General features: G+C 38.1%; 2 protein-coding genes across 2 annotated transcripts in view; both read left to right on the top strand.

The window, feature by feature from the left end:
- The first annotated feature begins 2082 nt into the window (after positions 1 to 2082).
- Positions 2083 to 3248, top strand: LOC149672245 (multidrug resistance protein mrp-7-like). Its single transcript, XM_089840145.1, has 4 exons — positions 2083 to 2125; positions 2181 to 2523; positions 2952 to 3100; positions 3148 to 3248. Exons 1-4 carry the CDS (start codon positions 2083 to 2085, stop codon positions 3246 to 3248), a joined length of 636 nt encoding a protein of 211 aa, XP_089696271.1.
- A 66-nt stretch (positions 3249 to 3314) lies between these two features.
- The window catches only part of LOC149672244 (ATP-binding cassette sub-family C member 3-like), a 45619-nt gene continuing 27700 nt past the window's right edge, over positions 3315 to 21233 (top strand). The window contains exons 1-11 of the mRNA XM_089840144.1: positions 3315 to 3416; positions 4244 to 4485; positions 5176 to 5227; positions 5622 to 5698; positions 5744 to 5825; positions 6329 to 6475; positions 9562 to 9580; positions 9633 to 9813; positions 10918 to 11000; positions 11473 to 11612; positions 11966 to 12147. Coding sequence (XP_089696270.1) covers positions 3315 to 3416; positions 4244 to 4485; positions 5176 to 5227; positions 5622 to 5698; positions 5744 to 5825; positions 6329 to 6475; positions 9562 to 9580; positions 9633 to 9813; positions 10918 to 11000; positions 11473 to 11612; positions 11966 to 12147 — 1307 coding nt within the window. The remainder of the gene's footprint in view (positions 3417 to 4243; positions 4486 to 5175; positions 5228 to 5621; positions 5699 to 5743; positions 5826 to 6328; positions 6476 to 9561; positions 9581 to 9632; positions 9814 to 10917; positions 11001 to 11472; positions 11613 to 11965; positions 12148 to 21233) is intronic.

Here is a 21233-nt window from a genome sequence, read left to right as displayed (position 1 = left end):
AACATTAACGAAAACTATCACACTGAGATCCACCATCATCAAGTACTATTTAGAAGTAAGCGAAAGTTTTCTTTTACGTTTTATAATCATATTACGGAAAAATAGAAACGTGTAATAATATTTCAGAACGACAAAGATGACTATTTCGGGTTGGTAATTGAGTCGGTAATTTATCCTCTAGTAATTGTTACCCTCGTATTACACACACTGACTGACGCCTCTCCGCACTAAGAGAAACATATGTACGCAATCGAAGCCAAAATGGTAATACTCTATCTATTTTTAATAAGTTTATTTTGTTACAAAATTTCAACACCGGTTACCAGAAGCTTTAGCCTTGTCGCTTGTTTTTCTTGATTTAGCTCTCAGTAATGTTTTAGTGTCATACTTATTAACAGAATTGCATACAGCTAATAGGAATCAGTGCGCCAACAAATATCCCATGTTGATTTTCTATGCGTGTTTTGTGGGCCGGGCTCGAACTTGGAGGAACCACCTTGACAGGAGGCGAAAAGCCTACACCAATTACTGAAAGCATAAGCCTATAAAACCCCACCTACCGGTAAAATTTATAGGCTTATGCTGAAAGTCATGCACCCATGGTTGGGAGTTTAAAGGCCAACTTTCATCTAAAAGAGTTCTAGCGAACTGAAAACTGAGCATCAAGACTTACAATGAGGCGACCGTGCCGATTTTCGAATCCCCGCTGGGGCAAAAACTGGAAGGGTTCAAACTAACTGAAAGCCATGCAATGTGGTTCTAGCGACCTGAAGACAAGTTTTATTCCTCTCGAATTTTTACTGTCCTCTAAAGGAAATTCTCTATTGTGTATCTTCAGTTCGTTAGAACCACATTGCACGGCTTTCAGTTAGCTAGAACCCTCCCAAATTTCAGCACAGCTGGGCTTCGAAAATCTGCACGGTCGCTCCATTCTTCATGCTCGGTTTTCAGTTCGCTAGAACTCTTTTAGATTGAAGCCGGCCTTTAAGATACCCAGCATACTTCGCGTTGCCAAACGCCAACTCCTCAGGTGGCATCTAGTGGACAAAATAGCGTGGTTTTTTATGTTCACACATTCAATATGGCTAAAAATTGAGGCTTGCCTTAAATGGCGCTGCAATCTTAGGCCCAAGTAAACTTAATCATAGTGGGCAGTCTGGGAAATAGCAGCGCACTTCCTCTGGTCCAAAGCCAGGTTATTAATTGCTTGGACTAGTTTTAAAATTCAAGAAGTGGGGGTTACTGGTCCTCGGGACCAGTTTATCAATTGCAAATCTTTAGGAGAACAAAAGAGGGGACCAGTCTGGAGACCAGTTTATTATTTCGGATACTAGGGGGATCACTGGTCTCAAAGACTATACTTATTTCCCAGACTGATAGTGGGTTAATCCAGGGCTCGAGTACTATCCTTCACACCTCATAATTCTGATGTTTTTCTAACTTTGCCACTTAATAATAGTATTTATTTCGCAACAATAATTCGCTGGCAACCAAAGAGGCAAGCCTATATGTGGTGGTTACCGGGACAACACTTAACAATGAAGAAGAGAACCATACTTTAACCTTAAAAAAATAAAATAATAAATAAATAAATAAAATTACAAATTTTCACGTAACCAAATATTGAAGACAAAATTAGATACTAGCGACCGAAATTGTGATATTGAAAGAGTACAATTTCTTGGTTAGTAGTAACGCGCGGTCAGGTGCGCGCGCAAGGTTCAACGTGCAGATTATTCTCAAGGTGAAATTCGTCTTGCATGATCATAATCTAGCTCTTCCCACAAAATCCGCCTTGATACAATTAGATACTACACTATGATTCCTATAAGATGTATGTATGCCTGTTATTGAATTATAGTTCGGCATTATCTATCCATTATCCACGTCGCTCGAAACTTTTCTACAGAACTTGCATGTTATATCGTATTATATGCACAACTTTGATTATAAATAATCGGTTATCCACTAATTTGTGGATAATGGATGGAAAATGCCGAGCAGAACTTTCTTCTTTCCCATAAAAATGGCTTCATATTTTCTTATGATTACTTTCAAACATTTAGAAATCAACGGAAGAAAATGCATCGTTTTGTACACGCGTGGTTCATTCATGGCTTACCAGGTAAATCTCTTCCCGTTCCTGTGTTCTTATTATTAATTGTCCTTCCTTGAAATAGTTATTACAGTGCAGTTCAATGTATTTTTAACGAATTGTAGCGCCCTGTGGAAAGGTTGGAAGAAAAGCCTTGAGCCATCGGATGTGTACGACTTGAATGACGAAGAGCGAGCCCGGACTGTCTCGCGCCTTTTCGAAAAACACTGGAAACCGCAAGTTAAGGCAAATAGTGTTAGCAATGAAATTGAAATGAAAAGATTTTTGGAAGATCGAAACAGGACCAAAAATCTAAGCAAATCCATCACTTGGCCCTTGTTGAGGACAGTCGGGCCTTGCTTGATTGCTGGAGTGATCTTACAAGTTCTGTCCGACGTAGTGTCATTCGGTCCTGCCCTTTTAACAGGGTAAGCGAATTCTCTTTTTAGCCACATAAGAAACGTCACAACGTAGTAAGTGACTATATATGGGAAATTGTAGGCATACATGGGGTTCACTTAAACCGTTAATTTAAGTTCCTCTGTTGCTGTCAGCTAGTTCTTTGTTCATACTGAAGCGTAGAGAAAGGTCCAATCACATGAGCAATAATATTTTCTGTGGTTCAGCTGACTGAATATTTTCATTCAGCCAGTGGGTTTAAAGGGACCCACATGTAACAAGCCACTGGCTTAGTGTGGAAATCCCTTCATAGACAAAGCCTAGATTATAAGATTCCTCTGAATATTCTTTAAAACTGATTCAAACAGAGGTTGAAATTGCAAGTTGCTGGCCACGCTACAATGAATTAAGTAAACTTTGGAACCAAGTTAACCAGTTCACAAACTTACGTTTTTAGTTCCATAATCGATTACTTGATGAGCGAAGATCCTTTGTGGAAGGGGATTTTCTACGCTTGCCTTTACGGTTTGGCCGGTCTCGCACAATCTTTGTTGCAAGAAGGCATGGTGACTCTAATCCGCCACCATGCACGTTCTGTACAAAAAAGTAAGTCAGTGTTTGTCGTGATAGTGGAATGCTAATTCATTAATAAGATTCGTCGAAGCAGATATTTAGATTGACGAGCAGCGATTGGCGTGACTTGACCATGGGCGAAATACTGAACACGATGTACGTGGACACGAACAGATTCTAAATTCTGTCGCCGCAACTGGGCCTCTTGTGGTCGATCCCGGTACAAACAGTACTGTGTTTCGCTTTCATGTATCAAGAACTGGGCTATTCAGCTTTTGCTGGCGTCGTACCTATTCTCGTTCTTATTCCACTGAACTATCTCAGCACCAAGAAATACAAAGAATTACAGGTAAATGATTAAATGTTATCCATCTTAAACACAAATAGACCATAATCGGAACCATACGCGTAAATTAATAACAATGTACAGTAGAACGCACTAAGCCTTTTCAAAAAGTTTGCGTTTAAAAAATAAACAAACTCCTCAAAGATACGCTCCAACGCGTTACTTGTCACATTGCCAACAGTAGAGAAAGAAAAATCGGCCTGTAAAGGCAGGAGAGAATAGGAGCCTAAACTCAAGCAATGGGAGAGACAGAATCGAAGGCGGTTAGTTAAGCTACTTCTTGTCACATGGGTTACTGATGCTTGAGTTACTAATTTCTGCCCGCTATTTAACACAAAATGTACTACTTCAATCAAGAGCGGATGGTTTATCGTGCCTTTTGTCCGCCGATAAATACTTTTACCTCCGGGTTCCTCCTCGCGTAACGGTAGAGGGTGGGGTTAGCGAGTCATGTCAATGTGTCTAGGGGATTGTTTACTTTTGCGTTAGAAACAAGAAGACCATGGTTTGGGTTTCGCCAATACTCCAGATTTAATCATCAATTAAATCAAAACAATTAAATCGAAACAACAATTCAACAACAGCAAAATATACATTGACCTTACGGCCGAACCAATGCCAAATAAAATCGATAGTAACTTAAAATTAAATCGGTACGTTACAGTTTGTAGCGAGCGTCCTGTTTCTTGACCACCACGACGCGTAACCGGGTGCCGAATATTTACAAGTTATTTACATAGATATACACGTCGCGCACCTCGCGTATGCCATCGGGGCTATTCGTATTTTCGGAGCGCCGTAGTTCTCAGGAACTCTTTTTTTCTTTTTAGCTCCTCTTGCACGGTCCGGTTCTCATATTATCAGGTCATCAACTCTGTCTCTCTCCTATGGAGTCCGTCTTTTTATCAGTTTTCATTTTGGACCCGCACCTATGTCCACCAATTAGGACCGCGTCCCGGAAGCCCGCGAAACCGCTTCCCAACCAAATGGAAGCCCGCGAAACCTTTTCCAATCAGGTACGGGTTTGCGGCAGGTCACGTCACGCGTGGTGTACGTGGGGCGCTCGCCATTGGTCAGATGCATTCCCGGGGAATGCTCGACCATGGAGGTAACGTTCTCACGACCTCGAAAGTTCGACCACCTTAGCACTGGTGGTCGGGGTCGTGATAATGATCTTAAAAGAAGGACGCTTTTACTTTTTTTACAATGATGGCGACATTCGGTCGCCAACCAAAAATAAAGCCATACCTAGGCTATTGGAACTTTCTATATAACATTTTACTTTTAACAATGACGGCGACCCTCGGTCGCCAGCCATACCTGGGCAATTGGTACTTTCTATATAACATTGGTCGAAACCCTTTTTCTCAGAAATAGAAAATACAAAAGACTACTAGGCACGGAGTTGAACCATGGGGAATACTAGCGGCCCTCAATTGGGATGGTCACCGCTAAAACCTCGCGAAAGTAATATTTAAACTAAAGATAGGATCGGGCGACATGAAAAGAGCGAGGCCTAACACTCTAACCATGGCGCCTGAAAGTCGTGCTAAAAATATAATCCCTTTGTTACTCTTCGAGCGACCAGCGCCCGAGAGAGTTTAAAGGAGAAAAGGTAGAGTTTCTGTATGTTTGATAACTGTCAAGAATAAATCAAACTGATTTAAAAGAAGATATGAGCTAATTTTGGTGAAGTTTAGGTTTTTCTTAAATTAATATGAAATAATTCGGTCTTGCCGAATTTCGCAATTTCGCATTACAGGTTATCGGCTTTGATTCTGGTACCTATAATCGTGAAGAGCAGAACATACGCCGTAAGGTTTCTTGTAAATACATGTTAGCTATACGACAGGCGAAAATTAACTTTTACCAGAGGAAGTACGTATCAAAGGGGTTTCGCGAGGCGTCGAGTTAAGTTTTTTTTCGAGCATTCCAAGAAACGCATTTCTGGCTGGAAGTCGCGGATGAATATACTTCCCTGAAACAGTTTTCTCTTCGCATGTTCAGGTTGAACCATTTTAGCTAGCTTTATGACCGTGACGTGGCGCGTGTAAGAAAATTTCTCCCTCTGAGTGAATGCATGGAAAAGGACGCCTTACCCTAGCTTAAGCTACAGATACCTACTTCCCCTATTTGCTACTGCTTTTACTATATTATCAGCGGCGGAGGGTTTCTGTGAATGGTTTCTTTAATTATCTCGTTTATTAGATTGAGCTGATGAAGCTGAAGGACAAGAGGATGAAAATGATAAGTGAAATCTTGAACGGAATCCGCGTCTTGAAGTTGTACGCCTAGGAGAAGTCATTCAACAGAATCGTTCTTGAAATCAGGAAGAAAGAAACTGCTCTCATGAAGAAACAAGGCTTCTTAGAAGGAACAAACCTATTTATATCTGCTTTCATACCTGTTTTGGTAAGAACGTAAAAGATTACGTGGAATATTATTGATTATGAGGGGACATAGAAGTGTAGAAATTTGAGCTCCGTATCAGCTCATTCCCCAAGAGTCCTCACTGGACACAAAAAGGCATATGTCCTTGAAATCTCTAGGCTTTCGCTACGCACAAGAAAGGCGATAATTCTACATTTCAGCGATGAAATAAGAACACGGTTGGATGTACTTGGTTTGCTGTTGGTCGTCATCTAACTATAAACTATTTAAAGCATAGCGCGGCCCCAGTGGATTCTTTACGTGTTGACTTTCCTTACGAACTCCAGTTTTGGCTTGGCGAAACTAGAGGCCTTTGTGGGCGGGATTTATACGTGCATGTATAAATCACGCCCACTAGCCTTTGCCAAGCCAAACCCGGAGTTTAGGAGGAAAGTGCCCTTGTAGGAGATCTGCTTTAACTTTAGGGCTTACACACTCTTATACCTCCATTTTGAGTTTAACAGATATTGTTTCTAAATATTCAGATTACTATACCGTGTTTCGCCATGTACGTATTAATTGACGACGAAAACGTTCTCACCGCGAGGAAAGCTTTCGTCTCCTTTCAGTTGTCACGATTAATATCGATGTCAATTTTTGTGTTTCCGGATTTAGTAAATACCCTTGTTTTGGTAAGAACGGTGTCAGGGAGGGTCAAAAGATAAATCTTCTCTTAGCTTTTTCTACTAAATATATTAACTGGTTTCCGTTAATCAAAGATTTTAAAGTTTCTGGATTTTTGAATGATTTTTTTGGTGTGTTTTGGTACATAATTTTGAATATTACATGATATAACGAAAAGTTTCGGTTTACCACGTTTGTATGTGGTTGACACCTTATTATTGTAGCAGTTGATGCTAATGAAGCTCCCACCAAGTCACAACCATTCTTTGGTATATCATTTGAGAAAACATTTTTTCATAGCGGGGTGGCGTAGCGGTTAGCGCTTTCACCTCGCAGCAAGAGGATCCCGGGTTCGACCCCGGACTGTGGCACCGGGTTGAAATCTGGGAACAAATCCTTCTGCGTAGAGTTTGCAAGTTCTCTCCCCGCTTGTTAAAAGGAGTTTTCCTCCGCGGTCTAACCTGGTTTCTCCTTTCCTTCAAAACTTGCAGAGGTTAACGGTAATAGTTAGTATAGGGCGCTGTAGGATAGCTGTGGCATAGGAGCTAGCCACCACCCCTCTATGCAATGTAAAGGCACAGGCTTAGTGTGGAAATCCCTTCATAGACAAAGCCTAGATTATTTTTATTATTATTATTATTAAACCGACTCTAAAAAAAATGAAAAACCAAGACTATTAGATTTAGAAAATCTTAATAATCAGAAGATTATTTTTCCGCCTAGTATTTTCTCCACAACTCAGCGAACTATATTAACAATATATTAACACATCACTACGCCGAAATTACATTTTCACAACGAAGAGGTATTGATACCTCTCCGTGTGACGTGTCTGTCTGTCTGTCTGTCTGTCTGTTGTTACACCCACGTGACCGCGTTGGCAGTTTGCGTATCGGAGCAAACGTGTTCGCCATTTCCGAACTGCTTTCACAGTCACGGAAATGGCTCCTCTACTTGAGTTTTCACTCCACCATCTTCTGGTCTTTGTCCATCCCACACCGACACCAGAATGTTCTTACTGGCTTCTAATCACCACCATCTTCTGTTCTTTGTCAATCCCACATTGACACCAGTCTGCACTTACACTGGCTTCTAACACCACTTTGCACTGGTCTTCCACATAGACACCAATCTGTATCATTGGCTTCTACTCCATTATCATCGTTTGGTTTTAGGATATACGCGGCGATCAGCTAGGGTTACGAGAAACGTCTAGCCTCCCTAAGGTGGGATCGCCACCAAAGGTTTTCGCAATTGCGCTTTTTCCTTACTATTATAATGGAAAAGAATCGTATATATACCCCAAAATTTGAAGAAAGCGGGCAAGAGGAGTACCCTTCACTTTGAACGTCAATATTAGCAAAGTTTGAGATGATAATAGGTATAACTTTATTTTAAACGATTTAACTATTATTAATGTTAATTATTGAAGATTAAAATAATTAAAAATACTTATATTTATTTAAATATTAAAGATAAACCTCTCGTGCAAAGAGAGAGATTATCATCGCCTCCTATATTTACCAAGGCCCGTGCATGCGATATATTTCCTTCATTGCCTCCTATATCTATCAAGGCCCGTGCATTATGATATATTTCATTCATTGCCTCCTATATCTATCAAGGACCGTGCATTTCGATATACTTTTCAAAACAACAACCAAAATGGGAAGCTCCTCTCAGAAACATAATAATTTCTTTTCTCTGTATATGAAATGAAAATATGGATAATATTGCGCTCCTTCTTTAATGGTATGAATCCTTGCCTGTCTATTAATATTTTACGAAGGAGTAATACGTTTTTAGCGAAGTCTAGAGAGGATAAACATAAGCGAGATTGTTTCGGAAAAAAATACTGCTTCCACTAAAGGGTTTATACTCCTTGTTACTGTTGTATAGAGTAATCATGATAAAAGCTTAAAAAATTACGAGAGGACAGACCTTTTTTATTCTTAATAAGAATATAAAACATTTATTTTGTATCAAAAATATTTTTTGGTGCTGAGATTGCTTTAGAAAAATCCAAACGGTTAGGCATTGGTAAAAAAGACATGTGTAAGCTATTTGCAGAGATGATAATTGTTTTACATGTTTTAAATAAGACTGAAGCTTCCACTGTGTTTTGCTCCTTGTTTGTTTCACTGAAAACCATGTAGGGTTAGATAACAGCCAGACCAAAAATTTCAAAAATATATTTTTTAAATCTAATCAGATACGCCGACCTAGTTGAAAATAGACCTATTAAATTTGCGGGAGACATTCTTGAGAATTTTTCTTTGCTTGTAGGTTGTTAATTTATCCACCAGAAAATATTTTTGTTTGGAAGTTGGATATTAAGTCAAATTAAGTGGTTGTAAAGAGCCAGCAGGTTTTTGCCGCTTCTTTTTGTGAGTATTTGATTTTTGTATGTAAAATGGAGGAACTTAATGTTGAGAGTTAGGATGAAATGTGGAAGCGCAAAGCGCGGGAAAGGATGAGGGAAAAAGGTCGACATTTTCATTGGATATTTAAGTTTATATAATCTTCTCGACACGGAGAGGTAATATTTTGGTTTTGCCAACTTGTTTTTAGAAAATGAATTGTCGCGTTGACCTTCCCTTTAGTTAAAACATCTGAAAATGATGCAAATCCACTAAGTAATTCTTTACAAACACACGTCTCGGTCAGGAGAATTGCAAAGTTGTTGAGTCGTTAGGAAACCAAGAATTACGTGGACCAGATGGCTAGCAACGCCAAATATGGTATGTCAATCTATCAGGGTATTGAAAAATCGAAATGGGTAGCTTATTATTTCCGGCAGCAATTCCTCCATATGCGGATGAATTTAATCTCAAAATTAATAGTGGTTAACAAGTAGAAGTGCAGCTTGAGCGCCGAGAAAGAGACAACTTTAGGAACTTCCGTTGCATTGGTTTAAACAAAAAATATCCTCTAATCTTAAAATCAGGTTTAATTCCCATGGTTGCCTTATCCCCCGGGTCAAAAGGAATAAATATTCGAAGAAAACCCCTTTAAAATCTTATTTGTAAAATACGCCAATCAGCATGTCGTCCTTGAAGAGGAAAGCCTGAAGTTGTTTTTATAATGCTTCTAGACATTTATAACCTCTCACAGTAAGTCAATTTTGACAAAGTTAACATGAATTTATTTTTATGAAAATTTCAGCAATTGAGATTCAGAAGGGAAAATTTCATTGGAACTTGGATGACGAAGCAGCGGCGTCTCTTCGGGACATCAATTTGAAAGTGTCCCGTGGTTCTTTGGTGGCCGTGGTGGGTCCGGTAGGTTGTGGCAAGTATTCCCTCTTGTCCGCTCTGGTGTCCGAGATGCAGAAGGTGGAGGGGAGGTGAGAGTGCCCGGGCGAGTGAGATACGTTACTCAACAACCCTGGATACAAAACACCTCACTCAAAGAGAACATACTCTTCGTCGACGACATGGATGGGGAAAGATACAACAACGTCATACGCACATGCGCCCTACAACCGGACCTCCACCAACTACCCGCTGGCGACGAAACGGAGATCGGAGAAAGATTAAGTAAATATCCCCTTCCGCCTCTTAGAAGTATTGGGAAAGAAACAAAGATTTCACTCTGTTTAGCATTCCTCAATTTTTGGTTTAGTTTTAATCGCAGCCCATTGATTGGGAAGTGTTTGAAATTAAAATATTTTTTCTAGACACCGGTTTTTGGGGTTAGCGAGAGGAAGATTGGGAATACGGGCTAGGTAGCTAGAAATAGAGATTGAATTTCAATGTATATATATATATAAACTTTTTCGACTATGATTTGTAAATGTGATTGTTTGTGGTTTGTGTGTCGAAGTTTCCCGCCACGGTATGCGGTAACTGCCTCGTTTTTAGATACATCGTATGATTAACATCAACGAAGTGGGTCTTAGTTTGACCTGACCTGTTGTTGGCGATGGTGGTGGTGGCGGCGGCGTCGTGAAAAGAACTGCCTTAGACAGTATAAAATTTTTCGATCGTTATTGAAGGGAGAGAATTGTGGTGAGGTGATATTTTTCGATCGTCATTGAAGGGAGAGTGAATGGGAGAGAATTGTGGTGAGGTGATATTTTTCGATAGTCTACTTAATAGGAAGGAAATTATGATAGTTAGGTTAAGCCTTATACTCTCCCTTAAAAATTTCTCTCACCGTCGACAATGAGTTTCACCGCTCCCCTCTTTCAACATTCAAAGAAATCGACGGAAATTTTGAAAGTAAAAGCAAGTATTTACTGATGCTCTTTTTAGAATAGTCATAAGGCACCCGGATATTACAATTATTGGGTGTTTTACCGAATTCTTTCTCTTTCAAACGCTTCTGGCCATAAGTTCATGTTAGAAAATTATAAGATGCGGAAATTATGCATCGGCATAAGTCTATGTCATAAACTAAAACTTTCTGTACGTGTATTAATTGAGCGTTAAGTACGTAATCATTTTAGCACTGTTAGGGGTAACTCGACCATCGAGGGTGTAATAACTATTAAAGGTAACTCGACCATCGAGGGGGTAATCACTGTCAAAGGTATCTTGTTGTTCTAATTTACGTACGTTACGATCATACGATGTGGCTAATATTTTTGTCTTGACAAACTTGTTTATCTCCCCCTTTCAAGAACGAGTCTTTCCTCTTATACATCCTCCTTGGTTTATAAGCGAGATTTTTGAACGAAAACCTCGCCGACAATCGAGAAGAGGTTTTTTCATCACCTCTCGTGTGTCATACAAGGAGTACATTAATGTGAAGGCTTTCACAGCGGTAATGTCTAGTATAATTTAATACCAGTTTGGGGTAGGACTGTTCACGAGCCGAGCTGAGCAAGATTTTTTAAAAGGCCCGGCTCGGCCTCCGCAAACATACGACAGTTTGTGCTGTGGAAACAGACTGTTAAAACTAAAAAACCCTGGCGTTAAGCGGTTTCATTCATAGTTAAATAGCTGCATTTGTTAGTAATGCGTTCGTTTACTAATTTCCCATGATAGGGTATCAACTTGAGTGGTGGTCAACGTGGCCAGAGCAATTTATCGCGATGACGATGTTTATCTCTTCGATGACCCTTTGGGGGCGGTTGACTCTCACGTGGCCACGATTCTCTTCAACGAAGTCATCGGACCAAAGGGATTTATTCGTAAGAAAGTAATTAAAGCTACTCTTATATTTCCCATGAAAGCGCTAAGCGACCATTAATGAATGGTGAACATTTCTTTTCGCTCAAATAACAGTAGTAGTTGAATATGGTGTCACTGAATGTAATCAGTTGCTTTACGGTGAAATACATTTCAGCTGACATCTCGTGTATAGGCCTACATATTTATCTAAGCTGAATGTATTTTAATTTAATCCGTGCCCCTTCAATATTAACTGCTCGAAAAGTAATCAAAATATATTAATTCTGAATGCGACTAACTATCGGAAATAAACCCTTTTTGGTCTTTCACTTTTAAAAGTCGCTTCTTTTTGGTAGTTCCATGCTTTTAAATTTCTTACAGATGAGAGTTTTGGTGACTCACAACTTGAGCTTCATCCGAGAAGTGGATGAGATCTTCTTCATGAATAACGGACGAATCATCGAAAGGGGAACCTTTGACGAAATCATCAGTCATCAAGGAATGGCCAGAGATTATTTCAGTCAACACATAAGTGACATGAGCAACGAGAATAAAGAAGACCCGTGAGTAATTTTGCATCTACATCTACACTTTCAAGTCATAAAGTAAACAATGTACTGTACAAAATAACCCCATAAGGGGTGTACAGACTGTTAAAGAAGTCTTTGCGCGTTGCGTTTTTCGCACATATTTTACTATAATTCAAAAACTATTCAAGCTAGCGCTCTGGAATAAAGTGCGTTATAAAAGTTTTGCATTTCTCTTTCATATTTTACCCGTTCCAAAGTTGTCCTTTGCATACTTATACCGGAAACCGGAAATGTCAAAATTATCAACTTTGAAAATACTGATTTCTCGAGGATATAAATGCGTTTTTCGGATTCCTTGGGGCCGATTCATATTGAAAAGTGTTCACCAAATTCAATTCGGATGAATAGGTCACGAGTAATCAGCCTTTCTTCAAAATCTGGCAAACTTGGTTAGAGTGGCGATAGTTCATCATCGAATATCGAATCTTTGTCGTAATAATGCTTGTTAGATGTTATGGCACTTTATGCATATAAATATGATTGGACTTGTGGCGCAATACTTTGAAACAAATCAGACGTTCATTAAAGGGATGGTGAAGTGGAAAATAAAGTAATTTTTTATTGATTCTTCTATGAGACCAATCTGCATAGTGAAACCTCCAGGAAATAACGCCGAACGATTTTTAAACGACAATTAGTTTCATGGATAATTTTAAATAGGGATCTCCGACCAATCGCGTAGCGCCCCGCCTTTTTATCAACAATTTTCTCTTGGAACGCTCCGTATTGAATCAATTTATCGCGAGATTTGAAAAAAATTGCACGATGTGACAATTGTGGCGCGAGACATAGAGCGTGCCACGAAAATTTTTTTAACAAAAAGGCACGGCGTTACGATATTGGTCGGAGTTCCTTTTTTGAAATTATTCTTAAAATGTTAACCTAATTTCAATATTTAAATCAATGGGAGGTATTTCCTGAATTTTTCATTATGCATACGGTCTCGTGATTAGTAGAAGAATCAATAAAAAAATCACTTTATTTTCCTCTTCCCACTCCCTTTAAGAGAAAACTCGCGTCTTTTGAAGAGAAGAAGCGGTTTGAAAATATTGTTATTTGGGCCATGATATCATAATATTTAGAACTCACATTAATTACGTTTGTGTCTTCAGCCCAGTCAAAATCTCATTCATGATGGCATATGCGCTGCACGAGATTCCTTCAAATAGAAAAATTGTGACAATTGTGGCGCGAGACATGGAGTGTGCCACGAGAATTTTGTTAACAAAAAGGCACGGCGTAACGCGATTGGTCGGAGGTCCTTATTTAAAATTATTCTTTAAATCTTAGCCTAATTTGAATATTAAAATCAATGGGAGGTATTTCCTAAATTTTTCATTATACAGACTGGTCTCATAATTAGTAGAAGAATCGATAAATAAAATCACTTAATTTTCCACTTCACCCTCTCTTGAAGAGAAAACTCGCGTCTTTTGAAGAGGAGAAGCAGTTTGAAAATATTGTTATTTGGGCCATGATATCATAATATTTAGAACTCATATTAATTACGTCTGGGTCTTCAGCCCGACTCATTGCAGCCTAGTGAAAATCTCATTCATGATGGCGTATGCGCTGCACGAGATGCCTTCAAACAGAAAAATTCGACTGTTCCATACATGGAACAACTTCAGAGGATATGGGTTCTATGCTAGGAACATCCGCTACGCGATTGAGCTTCGCTAAACGGAGCCTGGGGTTGCCCATAGCCTCCCGCGTTTAGCGCAAATGTGAGGCCATTAAAAGATCTTTATTTTAGAAACAGGAATAGGGAACATAGTAATGTGGGCGCGAGTCAAAGTCCCGGACCCCCTTCCTCGTAACGATGGGATATGAAAGAAGAGGCTGGTCATAGCGACAAAGGTAAAAATGAATTACGTATATTTCGCCGTCCCAGTCAGCAACGTCATAAAAACCTAGTTTAAGTGAGCCAATCTGAAATTTTAAACTCTTTATTACGTGTTGGAGGGAGGGGCTCTATACTGGGCTATGAGTCGGACTGAATTAAACGCTAACCGTTCTCTATTCCTATCTCTAAAATTAAATCTATCTCTGTTGAGGCTTAATAATAAAGCCGACCGCAACCAAAGCATGGGCAAAGGCGTATTTCACAACTGACGTTCAAATGGAAAAGCCTAAAAATTAAATGAAAAAAAATGAATGCCGGTAAGAATGATCACAACCGAAAATAACAGCTAACAGCTAAAACGAACCCGAACGGTAAACACTTGAAGTTGGTCTCTCTGTGCTGCTGGTCTGCTACTCCTTTTGTTTATTTTCTATGGCAAAAATACTAACTTTGGGAGGTATTGGGGATATTAGGCTATTTTGTGTTTTAAGACTTTTATTGTGTAGGAAAGAAAACGACCCTGTTTAAAGCAGAAGTAAATAGATTATAAACAAGAAGTTAATATCTCCCCGGCATGGGCGCGTTATGAAAGTTGAGATTCCCGCTCCTATTCCGCGGCAGCGCACAAATGGCGTAGCACCTAGCGAACCATTTGACATGTACCTAACGTATCTAGTGTCGCGCCGCTCAGACAAAGTAGTGCGGGTTGTTGAAGGTTTAATCAACGCGCATGCGTTCTAAAGGTAATTTCAATCAGCTGTCTGCTGTGAGACTGTAACAGTATAGCCTAGGCCTAGTACAAAATCTGTGAATGTGATAAAATAGTAATATGAAAAATGGATAAGGAATATGATTATGACGAATTCGTGAAACAAAAAGATGAACGTAAAACAATACTACAATGTTGGGAGAGCCAAGGACGTTTGAAAACTTTTGTTTGCAACATGATGGAAGAGTATTCGGTATTATTCGTAGATTTCAGATAAAAATTGCACTGGGTCGATACCGAAGGCGAAACTAAAATCGTTTTTTACGCGGCATTATGAAACTAATTACAGCTTTAGACTTTAGTATTTTAATATAATTTACCGTAATTCAGCAATTACCCGCACTACTACGCCGCAATTTTCCATCACGTAAGCGCGGCTACCAATAATATTGCCCTAAATTTACTCCCATGATGCTCAGTAATTTGTACTGCTTTCCAATATCTCTTGTCGCTTTTATAACGTCATGCGAACATCCTATTGGTTACAAGCAAGCCACGTGATACTCGATACTCATTTTACATAGCATGCAGGCGGGAAGGTATGATTGACTTAAAGCTATTAACTTTTTGATATCTATTTATTTTTGTTTAAAGTAACTTTGGATAATTTTTAATATTTAGTTAAAAGTTGAAATTTATTTATAAAATTTGGGCGAAAATTGTTAAATAACAAGACTTCCTTTGAGTTTCAAATCGAAGAATGTTCGTGTTCTTTATTTAACAAAATTTTTTACAAAAAAGACTGTCACTTTCAGTTTCAATTGTTTCTTTTATTGGACATCCCCTAGCCGTTAAAGGAAGGATAAAGAGGAAAAAAAGTGATTTTTTGATCGATTTTTCTAATTATAAGACCATTATATGCACAGTGAAACATCCAGGAAATACAGTCTCCGAATCATTTTAAAATTCAAATTAGATTCAGATGTTAAAGATAATTTGAAATAAGCACCACTGACTAATAGCTTAACGCCCTGCCTTCTTGTTAACAAAATTTCCGTTGCACGCTCTCGCGCCACGATAGTCACATCGCAAGCAACTTTTATTAAATCTCGCGATAAATTTCTTTCGGCGTGGAGCGTGCCACGACAATTTTGTCAATAGGAAGGCAGGGCATTACGCGATGGGTCGGAGGTCATTATTTCAAATTTTCCATAAAATCTGAACCTAATTTGAATCTTTGGGATATATTTCCTGGATGTTTCACTATGCAGAATGGTCTTATAATTAGTAGAAGAATCGATAAAAAATTGTTAGATTTTTCATTTCACCCTCCCATTAAACACATTCTCAATCGTATTCTAAAAGACAGACATAAACTCTAATGAAATTAGGAGGTAAAGCATTGTAATATTAAAAATAGAGAGACGCCCTGTTCTCTGGTACTTTTTTCTCCGTATGAGTAACCAGCCCACGTCGTGACCGGTATTAATATTAATAACTAACTTAAAACATTGTTTTAGTGTATGGTTTCAGGCTCAGCAGGACAATTGCCCAGCCCATACGTCCGGACTCGTTGCAAGATTTCTGGAGAACGAAGGAATTGACGCTTTGGATTGGCCCGCTCTCTCGCCCGACTTCAACCCGATTTAGCGTTTATGTCTGTCATTTAATAAAGATTAAAAATGTGTTTAAGGGCTGAAGGAGGTTAAGTCGAGTATTAAGCTTAAATTGAAACTGAAAGTGACAGTCTTGTTTGTAATAAATAGTTCAAGAACGCAGACGGTATTTCCTGAATGTTTCACTATGCAAAATGGTCTTATAATTAGAAGAAGAATCGATAAAAAATCACTTTATTTTACTCTTCATCCTCCCTTTAACGGCTAGGGGATGTCCAATAAAATATCAAGCAACAATTCAAGCTGAAAGTGACTGTCTTGTTTGTATAAAATAGTTCAATAAAGCACACGAGCATTCTTCAATTTGAAACTCGAAGGAAGTCTTGTAATTTGAAAATTTCGTCCAAATCTTATAAATATTTTTCAACTTTTAACTAGTTATCAATAATGATATTAATAGTTATCCAAAATTTCTTTAAAAAGGCTAGTTTTCTTTCCTACACAATTAAAGTCTTAAAACACAAAATGGCCTAATATCCCAATACCTCCCAAAGTTAGTATCTTTACCATAGATAATAAACGAAAGGAGTAGCAGACCAGCAGCGCAGAGAGACCAACTTCAAGTGTTTACCGTTCGGGTTCGTTTTAGCGGTTAGCTGTTATTTTCAGTTGTGATCATTGTTACCGGCATTCATTTTTCTTTCATTTAATTTTTAGGTTTTGCCATCGGTAGCTTTGAACGTCAGTTGTGAAATACTCCTTTGCCCATTTTTGGTTGCGGTCGGCTTTATTATTAAGCCTCAACAGAGATAGATTTAATTTTAGAGGTAGGAATAGAGAACGGTTAGCGTTTAATTCAGTCCGTCTCAGAGCCCAGTATAGAGCCCCTCCCTCCAACAGGTAATAAAAAGTTTAAAATTTCAGATTGGCTCACTTAAACTGTTTTTATGACGTTGCTGACGGGATCGGAAAAAATACGTTATTCCTTTTTACCGTTGTCGCTTTGACACGCCTCTTCTTTCATACCCCTCCTTTTCGTGGAAGGGGGTCCGGAAATTTGACGCGCTCCTAGATTACTCTACTCTCTATTCCCACTTCTAAAATTAAATCTATCCCTGGCCTCACATTTGCGATAAACGCGGGAGGCTATAGCCAGCCTCAGGCTCCGTTTAAAGAAGCTCAATCGCGTAGCGAACATTCCTAGCATAGAAGCCCTCTTCTCTGAAGTTGTTTCATGCATGGAATAGTCGAATTTGTCTATTTGAAGGAATCTCGTGCAGCGCATATGCCATCATGAATGAGATTTTGACTGGGCTGAAGACACAAACGTAATTAATGTGAGTTCTAAATATTATGATATCATGGCCCAAATAACAATATTTTCAAACCGCTTCTTCTCTTGATTTACTCCCATTTAACCCAAACCGTTTCTCCCAATTCCCATATCTCCCAATCCCATTTAACCCAACACTATGTCTTTTCCCCCAATTTCTTTTGTCCCAATTCAGCATAAAACATATGTTAATAAGTTCAAAGAGAATTTTTTTGTTTTATTAACAATGATATGTTTCACATATTCAGTAGGAGAATGTTTAGGAAAAGGTGGCAGCTAATTAATAGGAGAATATTTAGAAAAAGGTGGCAGCTAATTAATAGGAGAATATTTAGAAAAAGGTGGCAGCTAATTAATATGAGAATATTTAGAAAAAGGTGGCAACTAATTAATAGGAGAATATTTTGGAAAAGGTGGCAACTAATTAATAGGAGAATATTTAGAAAAAGGTGGCAGCTAATTAATAGGAGAATATTTAGAAAAAGGTGGCAGCTAATTAATGGGAGAATATATAGAAAAAGGTGGCAACTAATTAGTAGGGGAAAATTTTGGAAAAGGTGGCAACGAATTAAAGGAACCATGGTTTTGGAAAAGGTGGCAGCTAAATATTAGGAAAATATTTTGGAAAAGGTGGCAGCTAATTAGTAGGAGAATTTATTTATTTATGTATTTATTGGAGGGATAGGGTTGCTAAGCAAATTGACTTATGTGCAACCCCCCCAAAAGCATTAAGGTACATCAAGTGAACCGAAAAATATTAAATTCAGGCGTTGTTGATTGTTTTGGAAAAGGTGGCAGCCAATTAATAGGAGAATATTTAGGAAAAGGTGGCAACTAATCAATAGGAGAATATTTAGGAAAAGGTGGCAACTAATTAATAGGAGAATATTTTGGAAAAGGTGGCAACTAATTAATAGGAGAATATTTTGGAAAAGGTGGCAACTAATTAATAGGAGAATATTTTGGAAAAGGTGGCAACTAATTAATAGAAGAATATTTTGGAAAAGGTGGCAAGTACTTAATAGGAGAATATTTTGGAAAAGGTGGCAACAAATTAATAGGAGAATATTTTGGAAAAGGTGGCAACTAATTAATAGGAGAATATTTTGGAAAAGGTGGCAACTAATTAATAGGAGAATATTTTGGAAAAGGTGGCAAAGAATTATTGGAACCATTGTTTTGGAAAAGGTGGCAAAGAATTATTGGAACCATTGTTTTGGAAAAGGTGGCAAAGAATTATTGGAACCATTGTTTTGGAAAAGGTGGCAAAGAATTATTGGAACCATTGTTTTGGAAAAGGTGGCAGCTAATTAATAGGATAATAACCTAACCTAACCTAACGTTTTGAAAGCAACCCTTTGCAGCATAAAATATTAGACGAAACCATTCGATTGGGAGAAATGAGAATTGAATAGTTTGGGATAAAAATTCCAATTGGGAAATATAAGATTGGGAGAACTGGGAATCGGAAAGTTTGGGATAAAAATGTATTTTGGGAAACACAGAATTGGGAGAAATGGGACCATACCCTTCTCTTCAAAAGACGCGAGTTTTCTCTTAAAGGGAGTGGGAAGAGGAAAATAAAGTGATTTTTTTATGAGACCGTATGCATAATGAAAAATTCAGGAAATACCTCCCAATGATTTAAATATTGAAATTAGGTTAACATTTTAAGAATAATTTCAAAAAAGGAACTCCGACCAATATCGTAACGCCGTGCCTTTTTGTTAAAAAAATTTTCGTGGCACGCTCTATGTCTCGCGCCACAATTGTCACATCGTGCAATTTTTTTCAAATCTCGCGAGAAATTGATTCAACACGGAGCGTTCCAAGAGAAAATTGTTGATAAAAAGGCGGGGCGCTACGCGATTGGTCGGAGATCCCTATTTAAAATTATTCATGAAATTTCAAACTAATTGTCGTTAAAAAATCGTTCGGTGTTATTTCCTGGAGGTAGCTCCCTTAGATAAGGCCTGATGACGGCTCTAACGTATAAGGATGGTTTTTGGATTGGTTTTAACTTTTTTCGTATTAAGTTTATTGTTTCGAAATTTTTCTACTGAACTAAAATCCGGGCCCTTAATATGTGGTAAAAATGTCAAGATGATCCACCTAATAGTTTATTTTATAAAGCATAAAGTTGCTAAGGGTGGTTTTCATTTCCATAAAATTAATCACAGATTTTGGCGAAAAACTAGAGAATCTCCACAGAAATAACATGGGAAATTTTCCAAACTTACCCATTTTGTAACTACCCTTACAAAAATAACTATACGTTTGATAGATTTGAAAACGGTCTTAAATGAAAGCCCCATTTTTAAAGTGGGCGCCAATTTTTGTTTCATTAAGAAAAACAAAGTTTAAGTATTGTTTTTAATAGTTTTAAGTACCTGCTCCGAATTACGTGGTTTACCTTTAAACTGTGGAACTTAAGACTTTTTTGCTTGGGTTAAGTAATAAAGAAAGTCATTCTAGGACTTACGTCGTTTTACTGCGGATAATCAAATTGGTAGGGCATATGGCTAGCTTAATTGTCATTATAACTATTGCGCGTCCAACTAATTTAGCTGCGAAGTACAGATTAAACTTAATTAAACAAAATAAGCAATTAAAGATAATTAAACAAAATAAGCAATTAAAGATAATTAAACAAAATAAGCAATAAAGATAATTAAACAAAACAAGCAATTAAAGATAATTAAACAAAATAAGCAATTAAAGATAATTACCAATTATAGGTAATTAAATTTTTACACGAGTCTAAACTTAACATCTGTTTGTGTACAAGTCTACGGAATCTGTTTAAGCGCAGACCTACAGAATATTTTTGTGCAAAGGAGTATAAAATCTCTTTGAGCAGAGGCCTATGCAATCTTTTCGTGCACAGGACTATGGAATATTGTTTTACACAGGCCTCTGGAATATTGTTTTACACAGGCCTATGGAATATTGTTTTACACAGGTCTACGGAATGTTTTTGTGCAAATCTGCATGGAATCCTTTTGAGTATAGGAGTATGGAATCTTCTGTGCACAGGTCTATGGAATTTTTTGTTCATGGGTGTATGGTATATTTATGTGTACAAGTTTGAAGAATCTCTATGTGCACGCAAGTCTGAAGAATCTTTATGTGCTCGCAAGTCTGAAGAATATTTATGTGCACACAAGTCTGAAGAATCTTTATGTGCACACAAGTCTGAAGAATCATTATGTGCACACAAGTCAGAAGAATCTTTATGTGCACACAAGTCTGAAGAATCATTATGTGCAAACAAGTCTGAAGAATCTTTATGTGCACACAAGTCTGAAGAATCATTATGTGCACACAAGTCTGAAGAATCTTTATGTGCACACAAGTCTGAAGAATCTTTATGTGCACACAAGTCTGAAGAATCTTTATGTGCACAGGTCTACGACTTCTGTTTGTGCACAAGTCTACGACTTCTGTTTGTGCACAGGTCTATGGAATCTGATTTGCTCATTTCTATGACATCCCTTTTTGCGCCAGTCAATAATATTTGTTTATGCACAAATCTAAAACATCTGTTTGTACATA

This window comes from Phalangium opilio, unplaced genomic scaffold (assembly GCF_054372755.1).
Source record: "Phalangium opilio isolate 3A_F unplaced genomic scaffold, DU_Popi_V2 ptg000053l_1, whole genome shotgun sequence".
Lineage (NCBI taxonomy): Eukaryota > Metazoa > Arthropoda > Arachnida > Opiliones > Phalangiidae > Phalangium > Phalangium opilio.
The sequence above is the reverse complement of the archived record's forward strand: the minus strand, read 5'-3'. Positions and strand labels throughout refer to the sequence as shown.